This window comes from Salvelinus sp. IW2-2015, unplaced genomic scaffold (genome assembly GCF_002910315.2).
Source record: "Salvelinus sp. IW2-2015 unplaced genomic scaffold, ASM291031v2 Un_scaffold5369, whole genome shotgun sequence".
NCBI lineage: Eukaryota > Metazoa > Chordata > Actinopteri > Salmoniformes > Salmonidae > Salvelinus > Salvelinus sp. IW2-2015.
The window spans coordinates 36,330-52,281 of NW_019946634.1; the positions used below are offsets into that span (position 1 = coordinate 36,330).

The 15,952-nt window shown below is 43.5% G+C and overlaps 1 protein-coding gene across 1 annotated transcript in view; it reads right to left on the bottom strand.

Moving 5' to 3' along the window:
* The window catches only part of LOC112078181 (phosphatidylinositol 4-phosphate 5-kinase type-1 alpha-like), a 9,573-nt gene extending 5,114 nt beyond the window's left edge, over positions 1–4,459 (bottom strand). The window contains exons 1-3 of the mRNA XM_070441972.1: positions 4,032–4,459; positions 3,499–3,582; positions 3,155–3,285 (exon numbers count right to left, since the gene is read on the bottom strand). Of these exons, the coding sequence (XP_070298073.1) occupies positions 3,155–3,285; positions 3,499–3,582; positions 4,032–4,046 (230 nt within the window). The 5' untranslated portion in view covers positions 4,047–4,459. The remainder of the gene's footprint in view (positions 1–3,154; positions 3,286–3,498; positions 3,583–4,031) is intronic.
* Positions 4,460–15,952: the final 11,493 nt, after the last annotated feature.

The window sequence follows — 15,952 nt, forward strand, 5'->3', positions numbered from 1 at the left end:
TGTTCTCTTTGTGTGTCTGTGTCACTGGCGTTAGCACACAAACCCCGGAACACCCGCATGAGGTGTGGGGGCCCCCGACTCCCCCCAAATAATAGTGCGGGCCCCCCGATACATATGAACATGTCGTAAACCATGAAGGAAATGTTTATAATTACAGGAATTGGCTTTAAAACTGAAAGACGTTCTCTCAGCCTCATGGCAAAATGTGAAAACAGCAGGAGATTAGCTAGGAAAACTGAAACAGTTCTCTCAGCTTCGTGGCAAAATCTGTAAAATAGCATATGCAAATAATTACAGATGTGTAAAACAGCATGAGATTAGCTAGAAACCATTTTTTTCCTGAACTGTGCTACACCACTGGTCTGTGCCATCTTGCATTTATGCTTGAGAGAAGTCTTCCTGTATTCAGCACTCATTAACACCCTTCTCTCTGTCTCAGTGAAGGCAGTAACCTGACCCCTGCCACCACTACAGTGATTTCAGGTTTAAGACCTACGCCCCATCGCCTTCCGCTACTTCAGAGAACTCTTGGCATCGGCCAGACGACTACTGGTCAGTAGACTACAAAATTCACTTAATTGAATTTGGTGTTAGTTCTTCTATGTGTTGATTGGTTTTGTCTGGTTGTAGTTTGTAGTCAGGATGCTAACTAACTCCTCTCCTACAGTACTCTCTTTGTAACGATGGCCTGATAGAGCTGTCTAACTCCGGGGCCAGTGGCTCTCTCTTCTACGTGTCAGTGATGATGAGTCATTATCAAGACGGTGCAGCACAAAGAGGCTGAGTTTCTCCAGAAGCTACTGCCAGGATACTTCATGGTGAGATATATTGAAGGAGGAGGGGGAGACTTCATGGACAAATACAGTTGAAGTCGGAAGTTTACATACACCTAGCCAAATACATTTAAACTCAGTTTTTCACCAATTCCCGACATTTAATCTAGTAAAAATTCCCTGTCTTAGGTCAGTTAGGATCACCACTTTTTTATTTTAAGAATGTGAAATGTCAGAATAATAGTAGTGATTTATTTCAGCTTTTATTTCTTTCATTCACATCCCAGTGGGTCAGAAGTTTACATACACTCAATTACTATTGGTAGCATTGCCTTAAATTGTTTAACTTGGGTCAAACGTTTCGGGTAGCCTTCCACAAGCTTCCCACAATAAGTTGGGCGAATCTTCGCCCATTTCTCCTGACAGAGCTGGTGTAACTGAGTCCAGGTTTGTAGGCCCTTGCTCGCACACACTTTTCAGTTCTGCCCACAAAGTTTTCTATAGGATTGAGGTCAGCTTTGTGATGGCCACTCCACATACCTGACTTTGTTGTCTTAAGCATTTTGCACCAAATTTGGAAGTATGCTTGGGGTCATTGTCCATTTGAAGACCCATTTGCGACTCAAGCTTTAATTCCTGACTGATGTCTTGAGATGTTGCTTCAAATATCCACAGATATTTTCTGCCTCATGATGACATCTATTTTGTGAAGTGCACCAGTCCCTCCTGCAGCAATGCATCGCGCACAACATTTTCTGCCACGCCCGTGCTCACGAGTTGGGATTGTGTGTCTCGGTTTGCAACCTCCCCCTTTTTCCTCCAAACATAATGATGGTCATTAGGCCAAAACAGTTCTATTCTGTTTTATCAGCCAGAGACATTTCTCCAAAAAGTACAATCTTTGTTCCCTGTGCAGTTTGCAAAAACTGTAGGTCGGCTTTTTATGGGGGGTTTGAGCAGTGGCTTCTATCCTTGTCTGAACGCCTTTCAGGTATTATGTCATATAGGACTCTTTTATTGTTGCTATAGATAGCTGTTTTAACCTATTTTCCTTCCAGCATCTTCACAAGGTCCTTTGCTGTTGTGCTGGGATTGATTTGCACTTTTCGCACCAATGAGTACGTTCATTTTAGAGATCAAGAACATGTCTCCTTCCTGAGCGGTCTGATGACGTCATGCGTGGTCCTCTGATGACGTTATATACTTTCGGTACTATTGTTTTGTACATGTATTAACGTTTGGTACCTTCAAGCGTTTGAAATGCTCCCAAGGAGTGAAACCACGACAATTTTTTTTCTGAGGTCTTGGGCTGATTTCTTTTGATTTCCCACATGATGTCAAGCAAAAGAGGCATGGTTTGAAGTAGGCCTTAAACATACCGCAGGTACACCTCCAATTGACAAACATTTATTGTCAATTAGCCTATCAGAAGGCTTCTAAAGCCATGACATAAATTTCTGGAATTTTCCAAGCTGTTTAAAGGCACAGTCCAAACTTAGTGTATGTAAACTTCTACCCACTGTAATTGTGATACAGTGAAATTATGAAGTGAAAGTAATCTGTCTGGATAAACAATTGTCTTGGAAAGATACTTGTATGCACAAAAGTAGATGTCTTAACCGACTTGCCAAGACTATTTGTTAACAAGAATATTGTGTGAAGTGGTTTGAAAAAAACGAGTTTTAATGACCCAACCTAAGTGTATGTAAACTTCGACTTCAACCTGTATGTAAACAACAGCTGTATTGAACAACTGTATTGAGAGGAGGGGGAGGGAGACTTCATGGAGAGATTACTGAAAGGAGGGGGAGATATATTCGGTGCCTGTGGGTTTTTAGTGTTTATATAATACTAGCTGTCTTGTGGCCTCTTGTCTTTTTCACTCTCCTCGCTCTCCTTTCTACCCGTTCCCTCCCCCTCTATAGAACCTGAAATCAGAACAACGGACCTGCTCCCTAAGTTCTACGTTCTGTACTGCATCCAGGCGGGAGGAAGAACATCCGCCTGTCGTGATGAACAAACCTGCTGCCGCCGCGTGGTCCACATGCACCATAAGTACGACATGAAGGAGTCAACCTATAAGAGACGGCCTCAGCCAAGCGAGCGGGACAAGACTTTTCCCACCCTTTAAAGACCTGGACTTCATCCAGGACCTGCCTGATGGACTGCTGCTGGGAGACGGACAACTACAAGCCTTAGCAAGTACCATCCAAGAGAGACTGCTCTGCGTGAGAGGAGGAAGAGGTGGTGTGTGTGTTCTGTGTGTGCCTGTTTGGGTCTACCTGGTATAGTAACTTCCTTTGTGTTGTGTGTGTGCTCCAGCCCTGCAGATTCTTAATAATCATGGACTACAGTCCTTTTTTTACACACACACGTCTAACCTGGGGAAGAAGATGCTCTCGACCACCACAAAGTCCTGCATGAGAACATCCCTCTCAGCCTTCTGACTCAGGCTGCCCACAGTGTGAGTGATGCCCAGCTGAATTGCTCCTTTCAGGGCTGACGACGTGGTCTGGAGGGGAAGTGGAAGAGAGAAATGGAGGCTTGTCAAGAGAGATTGATAAATTCATTGTGTCTGAGGAATTCTCATGTTATAATCTATGACTCTCAAATGCTTGTGTACATTACATTCTGCGAGTCATCATTGGGTGTGGACGAGGAAGGGTTTCAGGCTACGGGTAATTTTAGCACACATGTGGTGTGTGTGTGTTGACCCCATGCTGACCTTCTTATAGGTGGTCTCTCCAGTGTTCGTCTCAACTCCTCTGTGTCCAATGGTCTTCTTCATACTCTGACTGGATCCAGGCATCTGAGATAGAGAGAGAGAGACAGGATGAAAGAGAGAGAGAGGATAGAAAGATGGAAGAGAGCATGGGAAAAATAAAAGGTATTAAGAAACTAAGAAATGCACTATAGAGTTGTATGTTTGACTCCATTAAAACAAGTTTCCGCGTCATCCTGTTCTCTCCATTGTTTGGTTTTATGACACACAGCTTAAAGGTAAARATCTGCCATTGACACACAGAAACCATCAAAACCAGTTCCCCCTCCCTTTCCACATATCCTGTGTCCTCTCCCTAGACAGAGAGGTGATATACAACACATCTTCACCAGGGTCTATAAATGTTGTGTAAATACACACACTGTTCCCTAAACCTAAAGGTAGTGGAAAACACAGTTTCATCAACAGTGCTCCAGCATRATCAGCAGAGTGCTGTAATTAGTGGTTTTGTGAGTCAGGGATGGGGTCTGTCTTACCTCTGGAGATGCCATTTTCCGAGACGCACTGGACCCTTGAGAGGAGAGAGAAAAAAGGAAAACATATCATAGAGTATAGTGATGGGCCTATTTTTGTTAGGCTCCTCCATGTTCCATGTGCAACTCAGTCCTCTTAGAATCTAATAGTTACCGACAGAACCTAACTAATATCACAGAGCTGGAGTCATGCTAGCCAACTGTAGTGATGAACTTGTCATATAGTATAGTAGTTTATGGAGGAAGGAACCCGCATTAAAGTGTCTGATTGGGTTGTGCGATGTCTGGAATGACACATCGTCCCATCCAAACGTCGTTGATATACATTGCGCACGGAGGGGTCAATTGGCAGGAAGAACGCAATATAAAAAGACACATTGGTTATACCAGAACTGTGATTTGGTGCATGTCGTCATTGTTCTTATTCAAATTGTTACAAAAGCCACAAACCCACAAACAAGTTCATTAAATCATTGTTCAAAACAAGCCTTACTTATGTTTACCTGTTCTTGCTACAGAAGGACTGGAAGGTCTATTATACTCTTGTCCATAAAAAATACTCAGATGTCAATTATATTAGTAGACCTTTTAAAAAACAAATATTACAGCCGTATCAAGTGTATTGTTATTTCATCTGATCATCTGGCAAAAGCACATTTGTGACATTCTCTTCCATAGGCTACTTTCCGTCAGTCTTAAAAAGTATGGATTTCGACTTAAACTATATTAGCCTGACGATGCTAAACTCAGAAACAAAACTATGGTGAGCTTTTCAGTGGGGGGAAAGCACGTCTTCGCTGTTTGGCAGTTTTTTCTCAATTTAGGCCATATGAACAGGTACGGCCAGCAGATCTACCAAAGCCTTGCAGAAATGCTAAAAGATTATCAGGGCAAGGATGGACAACTACAAACCTCCTCATCCTGTGAGTTCGATACTCCGGGTGAACATGCTGTTTCCTGCTAAAATATCATTTTGTTATCGATTGGCTATATTTTAGGGTTTTNGATCTGGGCATGTTCCTCCCTTCTCCGAGTAGAACCCTTTAACATTCTATCAATGGAACACTGCTCTGTTCTTCCACTAGAACCCTCTGATAGTGGAAAAGGAATAGAACACAAATGTGCTGGTTCCTTCATGGCTCCCCAACCTCACACACACCCTTTATCACACACACCTTTTATCACACAGTGAATGTCCAGATGCACCCTCTCATAAACACTCTGACACCTCTTTCCTTTACGAGAAGAGAGTTGCTTCTATACAAGACTGGGACATTGCTAGTGGTGTACTGACCTTTTCCTTTGTAATAATGTCTTCATTCACTTAAATGATGCCTGTTCTTTTAACAAAGGCTTGTCAATTTAAAGGTGCAATCTGTAACGTTAATTTCCCCTAGTGGGCATCTTGAAGTACTACAAAATATGCCAAGAAGCAGTAAAAAATACAAAGCCTAGAAAATTCACCAGTGCAGACCCCCCCCCCCCCCCCCCCTTCCGTTTGCAAACAGTTGCAGAGGCAGGCAGCACTTTTGGGGGGGGAAACAAAAGTTACAGATTGCACCTTTTAAGCTGCCAATATCCACTTTGCACTCCATTTGAAGTCTACTCTGCCAAACTGCTCTGGGCCAAGAGACACTCACCACGCTGATCAATGTTGGTACCATCGATACGTATTATCATACAGTATGTCACTGCTGCTCCTCCCTCAGTATTACATTAAGCTTTATGCTGTAAATTATACCTATATGTAGTGATGTTCATAACACCTAGATAAARCCTAYGGAAGTCTAGAAGGATTCTGTGTAGAAAAAATACAAATAAAGATTTCACTCACYGGCAAAAGTCGCTAAGCTACAATGCTTAAGTGCACTTCATCGAAGCTAACCGCTAAAACTCACCAGCTTGCTAAAAAGGGAAAAACCGCCATACCGCCAAAGCAACGCAGTACAGTATATATACTAGTTTAGTGTATCCTTGTGGCTCTCGCTGCTCTACTTTATAACTTTATTATATTATTCTCTTTTCTGATTATTAACAGACTGAATTCTACTTTATAGCGAGGGAACTTTTACATGATAGATTGTGTACCGTGTCTCTGGTTAATGACTGATGGGACAGAATGATAGATTGTGTACCGTGTCTCTGGTTAATGACTGATGGGACAGAATCTACAACTGGAATCCTTTTGCTAAAAAAAAATCTAAAAATGTATGTTTTTGTAAATAATGTGATTTTTATGTTGACTCGTTACTTTTACACAGTATACGTTGTTTTTTGTGTAGGTTTATGTAGGTGTCATCAATGTGTGCAATGTGAGTACATATTTAACTATCGGTATTTAGTTTAGTCTTAATTGTACATTGAGTTTAAGGAACCTGTATAAAATTGTGTAAATGTTACTCATTATTTTTGTTTAACACATTTTTGTGCTTGTGAAAATAAATGTTTATTGGTTACGTGGCTTCTAATCAAAGAAGTGTTTCYGGGCAGATTTTTGTGTCATGGAATATAGTGCAGAAATAATAAACACAAAACCATAAAGTGCAAGAAGAACATTGGAGAACACGGAGGAAACATGGTTTTATTTCTAATTGTTCCAGACAAGTAATAGTGTGCCATTGTTTGAGACACATCCTTGTCCGGTGTTTTTGTAATGGAGACAATCTCCAATCTAGTCTAAAGATTAGATTTACCAAGGGATATGTTAGGTCTGTCTCTACTGTAGGTTTCCATTTCTTGTCAAAACATATAGTCATGAGAAGATGTGTGTGTGTTTATCACTCATTCATTGGAGTCCTCCCGAGCGCTGTCCTAGTGCCAGTAGCAACAGTGTGCCCTTCCTTTCTGGGAGGAATCAGGGTGGATGTGAGGGAGGTGCTGAGTTGGGATCTCTCCCATAGTTSACAGTCTGAAGGTGTGTGTGCTTGAGTACTTACTTGTGAATGGTGATTTCACAGGCATCTCCCTCTGTCTTTCCACACAAGACAAGATGGGTGTGTCTGTTATACTTTAGGTGGATGTGGTGGACTAACCGGGACATCTGCAGAAAGAACATCAAAATGGCTGTTTCAATAGTAAAATGGCTACCTCTTCCTTTCTCTTTCCTTCACGAACACACTGAGATGACTAGATATGAGGCAAAAAAAATAAAACTTTTAAACACTGCTGAACTTGAAAAAGGAAGTGACACAGTAAGAAAAACCTTTTAATAACCATAAGGTTAATCCCCGAGCTGACAAGGAAAAAATCTGTCGTTCTGCCCCTGAACAAGGCAGTTAACCCACTGTTCCTAGACCGTCACTGTAAATAAGAATTTGTTCTTAACTGACTTGCCTAGTTAAAAAGGTTAAATAAATAAAAAACMATTMAAATGACCAAAAATGCAGTTTACCTTATGCAGAAAGAATGTGTACACCCCTGCCTTTACCATCACCTACAATGGCTAAAATGTGGATCTGGTGCACGAATACAGGTGCAAATGATTAGGAAATCATTAGAGTACCTTGGGAGTGTACAGCCTTCCATAAAGATTAGAAACTTGGTTTGGTCTTAACCATATGGGTGTATGGTAACACATCAGCCAAGATCAAAAGACCTCAGAGGCCCTCCGAAGAAAGATTACTGATGACCATGAGTCTGGGAGGGTTTACAAATCCATTTCGAAGTACATCGTTCCACTGTCCGACAGATCATCTACAAATGGAGAAAATTCCAGACCACTGGCAATCTACCTGGTACAGGTCGTCCCACCAAATTCAGCCCAAGAGCTGACCCGAAAGATCCTCATAGAAGTCTCTAAGAACCACAGGGTAACATCAAGGGATCTACAGGCCTCTCTTGACACAATGTCAAAGTGCATGAGTCAACTGTCAGAAAGAGACTGCACAAACTTGCCCTACATGGGAGGTCAGGAAGGAAGAAGTCTGCTCTCAAAATATAATATCAAGACCAGAGTGACGTTTGCCAGACGACACCTGGGTAAAGACCAAAACTACTGGAACAATGTGCTCTGGACAGATGAGTCAAAGGTGGAGTTGTTTGGCCGCAATTCCAGACGCCATCTTTGGCGAAAACAAAACACTGCCTTTGAACAGAAGAACCTCATACCAACCGTAAAGCATGGAGGCGGTGGAATTATGGTTTATGGCTGCTTTTCTGCCTGAGGGCCTGGCCAACTTGCCATCATTTAGTCAACCATAAATTCCATATTGTACCTGAGAATTCTTGAGGAGAATGTGAGGCCATCTGTCAAGAAGCTGAAGCGAACATGAATCTTGCAACAGAACAATGATCCAAAACACACAAGCAAAGCTACAACAGAATGGCTCAACAAGAACAAATGGAGGGTTATGGAATGGCCGAGTCAAAGCCCAGATCTGAATCCTGACGAAATGCTGTGGGGGAACTTGAAGCGGGATGTGCATGCAAGAAATCCCTCGAACATGACACTGTTAAAGCAGTACTGTAAAGAAGTGGGGGGAAATCCTCCCAGTCGATATAAGAGACTGATAGACAGTTACAAGAAACGGCTACATTAAGTTATTTCAGCCAACACCAGCTATTGAAGCTAGGGGTTTACTTTTTTTTTTTTTTTACTTATTTAAGATATTTTTTTTATGAATAAATGATTGCAAAGTATAATCTTTCAGTTAAATTATCTTTATCTGTCAGTGTTGAAGTGAAGATTACATATCCATCTGTCCAAATACAAATACTTTCCAGGGGGTGTACTTATTTCCCTGCTGTATTTAGAGTTTGCCAGCTTTACGAACGCATGCGATGCTAGGGTCCTGCGTCCACCATAGTTGCCGAAACTTTGCTTGAAAGAATGGTCTGAGAGGAAAATATTGGAGATGGCACACTGAAAAGGGTTTCAGTGTGAGCGGGTTTTATGGGAGGATTCAATAACACTTCACAGGAGATGGATGTGTGTGTTTTCAGGTGGCTCTAGTGTATTTAACCTACTTGGACCTTGTTCTCCTGACACCATTTTAACTACTCTACTGAATCTGGTTGCTTTCAAAATACACATCCTGACATGTTACTGTACAGCTTGAATGATAGACCCTAGTGTGAAGACAGTGGAACCTTTTGCTCGTTGTGAACAAGCTAGCTTGTTAACGTCATGTACAATGTGTGTCTTGCAAATCGTATCCTAAAGGTGATATTTTCAGGTCTTTTGAAAGCAAAATGTATTTTGGAGAACTGTCACAAACACACCAGGGAACCGCAACAGGGTACTGAATTCATATGTGAAAATGACCTTGAGGGTCTGGAGAGACAAATTTGTGACACAGTGATTTCAAGGTATTCATATCCCTTGACTTATTCAAGCAATCAATCACATTTATTTATAAATCCCTTTTTAAATCAGCATGTCACAAAGTGCTATACAGAAACCCTGCCTAAAACCCCAAACAGCAAGCAATGCAGATGTAGAAGCACGGTCATAAGGAAAAACTCCCTAGGAAGAAACCTAGAGAGGAACCCGACTCGGAGGGTTGGCCAGTCCTCTTCTAGCTGTGCCGGGTGGAGATTATAAGAGTACATGGCCATTTAAGGCAGATTGTTCTTCAAGATGTTCAAATGTTCATAGATGACCAGCAGGGTMAAATAATAATCACAGTGGTTGTAGAGGGTGCAACAGGTCAGTACCTCAGGAGTAAATGTCAGTTGGCTTTTCATAGCCGAGCATTCAGAGATAGAGACAGCAGGTGCGGGAGAGAAAGTCAAACAGCAGGTCCGGGACAAGGTAGCACATCTGGTGAACAGGTCAGGGTTCCCTAGCTGCAGGCAGAACAGTTGAAACTGGAGCAGCAGCACAACCAGGTGAACTGGGGACAGCCAGGAGTCATCAGACCAGGTAGTCCTGAGGCTGAGCCATGATCCTAGGCTCAGGTCCTCCGGGAAGGGAGGGAGAATTAGAGGAGCATACTTAAATTCACACAGGACACCAGATAAGCCAGGAGAATTACACCAGATATAACAGACTGACCCTAGCCCCCCGGCACATAGACTATTGCAGCATAGATTCTGAGATGGGTGGGTCAGGGGACACTGTCGCCCCGTCCGACGATACCCCCGGACAGGGCCAACCAGGCAGGATATAACCCCACCCTTGCCAAAGCACAGCCCCCACACCACTAGAGGGATATCTTCAACCACCATCAAACCATCATGGTCACCTAATCATCCCCAGCCTCTCCCCTGTAACTATTCCCCAGGTTGTTKCTGTAAATKAGAACGTGTTCTCAGTCAACTTACCTGGTAAAATAACGGTAAAATAAAATAAACTTACTACCCTGAGACGAGGCTGAGTATAGCCTATGAAGATCTCCACCGCGCGAGTCCGAGGGGGGCGCAAAACCGGACTCAACCCACTCAAGTGACGCACCCCTCCTAGAGATGACATGGAAGAGCACTAGTAAGCCAGTCACTCAGCCCCTGTAATAGGGTCAGAGGCAGAGAATCCCAGTGGAGGGACAGCAAGGGCAGTTCGTCGCTCCATTGTGTTGCCGTTCACCTTCGCACCCCTGGGCCAGACTACACTCAATCATAGGACCTACTGAAGAGATGAGTCTTCGGTAAAGACTTAAACATTGAGACTAAGTCTACATCTCTCACATGGATCATTCCATAAAAATTGAGCTCTATAGGAGAAAGCYCTGCCTCCAGCTGTTTGCTCGGAAATTCTGTTTGCTAATTCCACATTTTACAGCCTGAATTCAAAATGGATTATATTTATTTTCCTCACCCATCTACACACAATACCCCATAATGACAAAGTGAAAACATGTTTTTAGAAATGTTTACACATTTATTGAAAATTAAATACAGAAATATGTTATTTACATAAGTATTCCGAACCCAGAGTCAATACATGTTAGAATCACCTTTGGCAGCGATTACAGCTGTGAGTCTTTCTGGGTAAATCATTTTAAACACTATTATTGTACACAGTAAGTACATGCAACTTACGTTAACCAAATGACTCTTGAACGTATTTAGGCTTGACAATACTAAGGGGTTGAATACTTAGACTCAAGACATTTCAGCTTTATTTTGTATTAATTTGTAAAAATGTCTAAAAACATAATTCGACTGACATTAGGGGGTATTGTGTGTAGACCAGTGACAAATCTTAATTGAATCCATTTTAAATTCAGGCTGTAACACCACAAAATGTGTAATAAGTCCAGGGGTAGCCTAGTGGTTAGAGCGTTGGGCCAGTAACCGAAAGGTTGCTAGATTGAATCCCTGAGCTGACAAGGTAAAAATCTGTTGTTCTGCCTCTGAACAAGGCAGTTAACCCACTGTTCCTAGGCCGTCATTGTAAATTAGAATGTGTTGTTAACTGACTTGCCTAGTTAAAAAGGTTCAAGATAAATACTTGCTGAGGGAAGTGTAGCTGCACTGTCCTGACTTATATCTGGGGCCTCTTCCCTAGGAAGCCCTGCAATGGTGGCTTGAGTGCAGGATACAAGATGGAAGGCTCCTTTTCTTCAGTCCAGTTCCAGGGCCGGACAAATCATTGACTTGAATGGGACGTTCTATTCCTTCTATTTATATGCATGTAATCCTATCAAATAGGCGAAATCCGGATAGATAACTTCTGAAAAACTGGGCCCAGGTCATCAGAAATACTGCTGTTCAGAGAGTAATTCAAACCTGGCACATCAAGTGGGTGGAATCTTCCACCCACCATTATGAAATTAACTAGCAGGAGGGGGGGAAGAAAAGCAGTGAAGGCCTGTAACACCAGGCTGGGGTTAACCGTGAGGTTAGCATTAACTCTGAGGATCCAGGTAGATCCTCACTGAGATTGCAATATCACAGTGTCCGCCGGTTCTAGATGACTACACTGGCCACGTTCCAGGCTGACTGCATGCCAGATCTCACAACGACTGGATAGGTGTTTAACATATCAGCTAACCACATCATGTGATATAGCAGTCTGACGTGGCACACAACCATTGTTGATGCAATGCATGTAGTTGGCCTGGAACGTGAACAATACAAACTGAAATCCATGGGCATGACCGTGGTCACGTTCCAGGCTGATTATTGTAGTCATGTTGCACGTAGAAACCAATGGTTGTGTGCCACGTCATCAACTGTGCAGTCAAGCATCAGATTGCTATAGCATACCATGTGGTTAGCTGATACAGTATGTTTAACACCTATCAAGGCGTTGTGAAATCTGGCAGCCGACTGCAATGCAATGTAGTCAGCCTGGAACGTGGTCAATAGAGTAGGCCTATCAAAATACAAAGACAATTGATGCAGATAAGGGATATACACAACAAAAAACAAAAAAATGTGCAGTGGGCTAATTAACCATGCTCAGGTGCTGAGTAATGTTTCCTGAGCCTTGAAGACTTGCGTTAGCCCGTTGAGCTAACACGGCCATCGGGGAGCTAACACGGCCATCCGGGAGCTAACACGACCATGGGGGCGTAACACGGCCATGGGGAGCTAACACGGCCATGGGGGCGCTAACAGGCATGGGGGCGCTAACACGCCATGGGGCGCTAACACGGCCATCGGGAGCTAACACGGCCATGGGGAGCTAACACGGCCATGGGGAGCTAACACGGCCATCGGGGAGCTAACACGGCCATCGGGGAGCTAACACGGCCATCGGCTGGGAGCTAACACGGCCATCGGGGAGCTAACACGGCCATCGGGAGCTAACACGGCCATCGGGGAGCTAACACTGCCATCGGGAGCTAACACGCGCCATCGGGGAGCTAACACGGCCATCGGGAGCTAACACGGCATCGGGGTGCTACACGCCATCGGAGCTACACGCCATCGGGAGCTAACACGGCCATCGGGAGCTAACACGGCCATCGGGGAGCTAACACAGTCTTGTGTCTCTCAGGAGACCTGTGTTTGAACCCTAGTCTTTCACACTTCAATGGGAATTTTACATTGAAAGGCTTTTTTTGTCCAGGACTAAGCTCAATCTGTATCCGGGAAACCAGACCAAAGTGTATTGTTAATTAGAGTGTGTGGAATGTGTGACCTCCAAAGCGCAGCCGAAGCAACACGATTCCCAAGTAAACAGGTTGTGGTGTTTGGAGTTTGTTGCCGTTGTCTGTGCAGAAGAGCGTGATTCAAGCCTGTCAGCACACAGACTGACAGACAAACAGAAAGACAGACGCAAAACCCAGCCCTGGCAAACACGGCAGATTTCACACACACCACACCACGGCGGATTCCAAATCTCATCTCAGTGGTGATTGCAGGGCCTGGACAGAGAGCTGTGTGAACGACATGCCTTTCTAAAGCACACATTAACAATACTTCAGCATGACTCTTTCAAATAAACACCAGGCTACCAGCTATGAGGTTATGACAATCAGGCATGATAGACTGTGGTAGATGCCAGACAAACACCAGTGCATGTAGCTACAGAAAGACCACGCCCCTAGTTAGTTATCTCTCTCAGAAATGTTTCAGAGTTAGCAGATGTCAGATAGGTATTTACAGGCTAATCTTAGAGCGTGTCAGTTCAGGTAGGAATGCAGGCCAGGAGACCATTGATAATTGACTACCTGTACATTGAAGACCTCGTAAATAGATTCTGGAGAGGTGTTACCAAGTGAGCTTGCCAGCGTGCTTGCGGTGTGTGTGAATTGTATATTCTGCAGGGTACTTTTCTACATTCCTCTCACTGTCAGATACAACCTTGCTATAAAAAACATTTTCCTTTTCCAAGGGGGAGTGTTTTTCCAATGCTAGTCCTGTGGTGTCGTAGTCGGGAAAAACACCTTAGAGCAGTGTTTGCCAAACTCCATCCTAAGGACCCCAAGGCTGCATATTTAGATTTTTGCCTTAGCACTACACAGCTGATTCAAATAATCAAAGCTTGATGATTAGTTGAATCAGCTGTCTAGTGGCTAGGGCAAAACCAAAAAACACAGGGGGTGTGTGGGGCCCAGAACCAAGTTTGGGAAACCCTGCTGTAGGACATCAATTATAACTGGTGTTACCCACTTCTATACATCAGCCACATTGTAGTGTTTCATGGTTGAGTGCTTTTACAGCACAGGTACATGAATATGATGGTTTCCTACCACACACACTGAGGGGCAGGAAGGAAAGGGCGCTCATTGGCTAGGAGCTTTACCCCAGGCAGAATGTGTGACTTTGTTTCCTTGTCATATCTCTCACAGGAAGAGAGGCTTTAAAGAACAATTCTTTGGGATGAACGGAATGAATTAGATTCTGCTTGTTTCATATTTCTCTCTCGATCTCACGTCGAGAGCCAGAGGCAGATTCTGGAGTCTTTTATGTATTTTTCTGTGCATTCAACTGTTAAAGGTTCTACAGTGTATTTAATATGATGCCTAAAGCATTTCACTGCTGTCTTATTCAGGTGTTTGTAGCTTCAGGACATTAAAACTAGTACCATTAGTAACATACTTGTGTACTTTATCCAATCAGTGTAACACCTTTACCAGCAGCTAGGCTACTAGCTGAAGGCTGAAATACAACAATCTGCTGAAGTCACAATGACCATTTGCCTAAGTAAATAAATATAATTTGTCATTTTAACGTCAATTGGATGATTTACACTAAAGGTTATTGAGTTAAACTCATTCATTTAAAGTCAAACCTCTGTCTTTTAACCCCAGGGGAGTGAGGTTGCTGAAAGCAGGAATCCTCCCCCGGCCTTCTATCCTGATCGGCCCAGGCCCCGGCTGGACTGAACCCAAGAGGAGGTATGCAGGGCTGGTGTCTGCCAGGGGCCTTCTGGGGGTCAAATCCTCCTCCAGCTGGGAGCCTATCAGTGTGGGAAACCGTGGGGGTCAAATATGTGCGTGATTGCATTCAAATCAAAGTTTATGGGTCACGTACAGAGATTCCCAGATGTTTTCTCAGGTGCACTGAAATGCTTGTGTTCTCTAGTTCCAACAGTGCAGTTATAATACCTAGCAATACAAAACAATACACACATAATCCATAAAGTAAGAATAAAGAAATTAAGAAATATCAGAACGAACAATGTCAGTCTGGAATAATATACACACACACACACAACCAAAAAGTATGGGGACACCGCTCGTCGAACACATTCTCATTTAAACCACTCCAGCCGACGCTTGGCAATGCACATGGTGATCTTAGGCTACTTGGCCATGGAAACCCATTTCATGAAGCTCCCGATGAACAGTTCTTGTGCTGATGTAGCTTCCAGAGGCAGTTTGGAACTCGGTAGTGAGTGTTGCAACCGAGGACAGACGATTGTTACACGCTTCAGCACTCGGAGTCCCGTTTTGTGAGCTTGTGTGGCCTACCATTCGCGGCTGAGCCGTTGTTGCTCCTAGACGTTTCCACTTCACAATAACAGCACTTACAGATGACCGGGCAGCTCTAGCAGAGCAGAAATGTGACAAACTGACTTGTTGGAAAGGTGGCATCCTATGATGGTGCCACGTTGAAATTCAAATGAGCTCTTCAGTATGTGCTATTCTACTGCCAATGTTTTTCTATGGAGATTACATGGCTGTGTGCTCGATTTTAGCCATGCTGGTTAAGTGTGCCTTGAATTCTAAATAAATCACAGATAGTGTCACCAGCAAAGCACCCCCACATCATTACACCTCCTCCTCCATGCTTCACGGTGGGAACCACACATGCGGTGATCATCAGTTCACCTACTCTGCGTCTCACAAAGACACGGCGGTTGGAACCAAAAATCTCAAATTTGTACTCATCAGACCAAAGGACCGATTTCCACCGGTCTAATGAACATTGCTCGTGTGTCTTGGTCCATGCAAGTATCTTCTTGTTATTAGTGTCCTTAAGTAGTGGTTTCTTTGCAGCAATTTGACCATGAAGGCCTGATTCACGCAGTCTCTTCTGAACAGTTGATGTTGAGATGTGTTCTTACTTGAACTCTGTGAAGCATTATT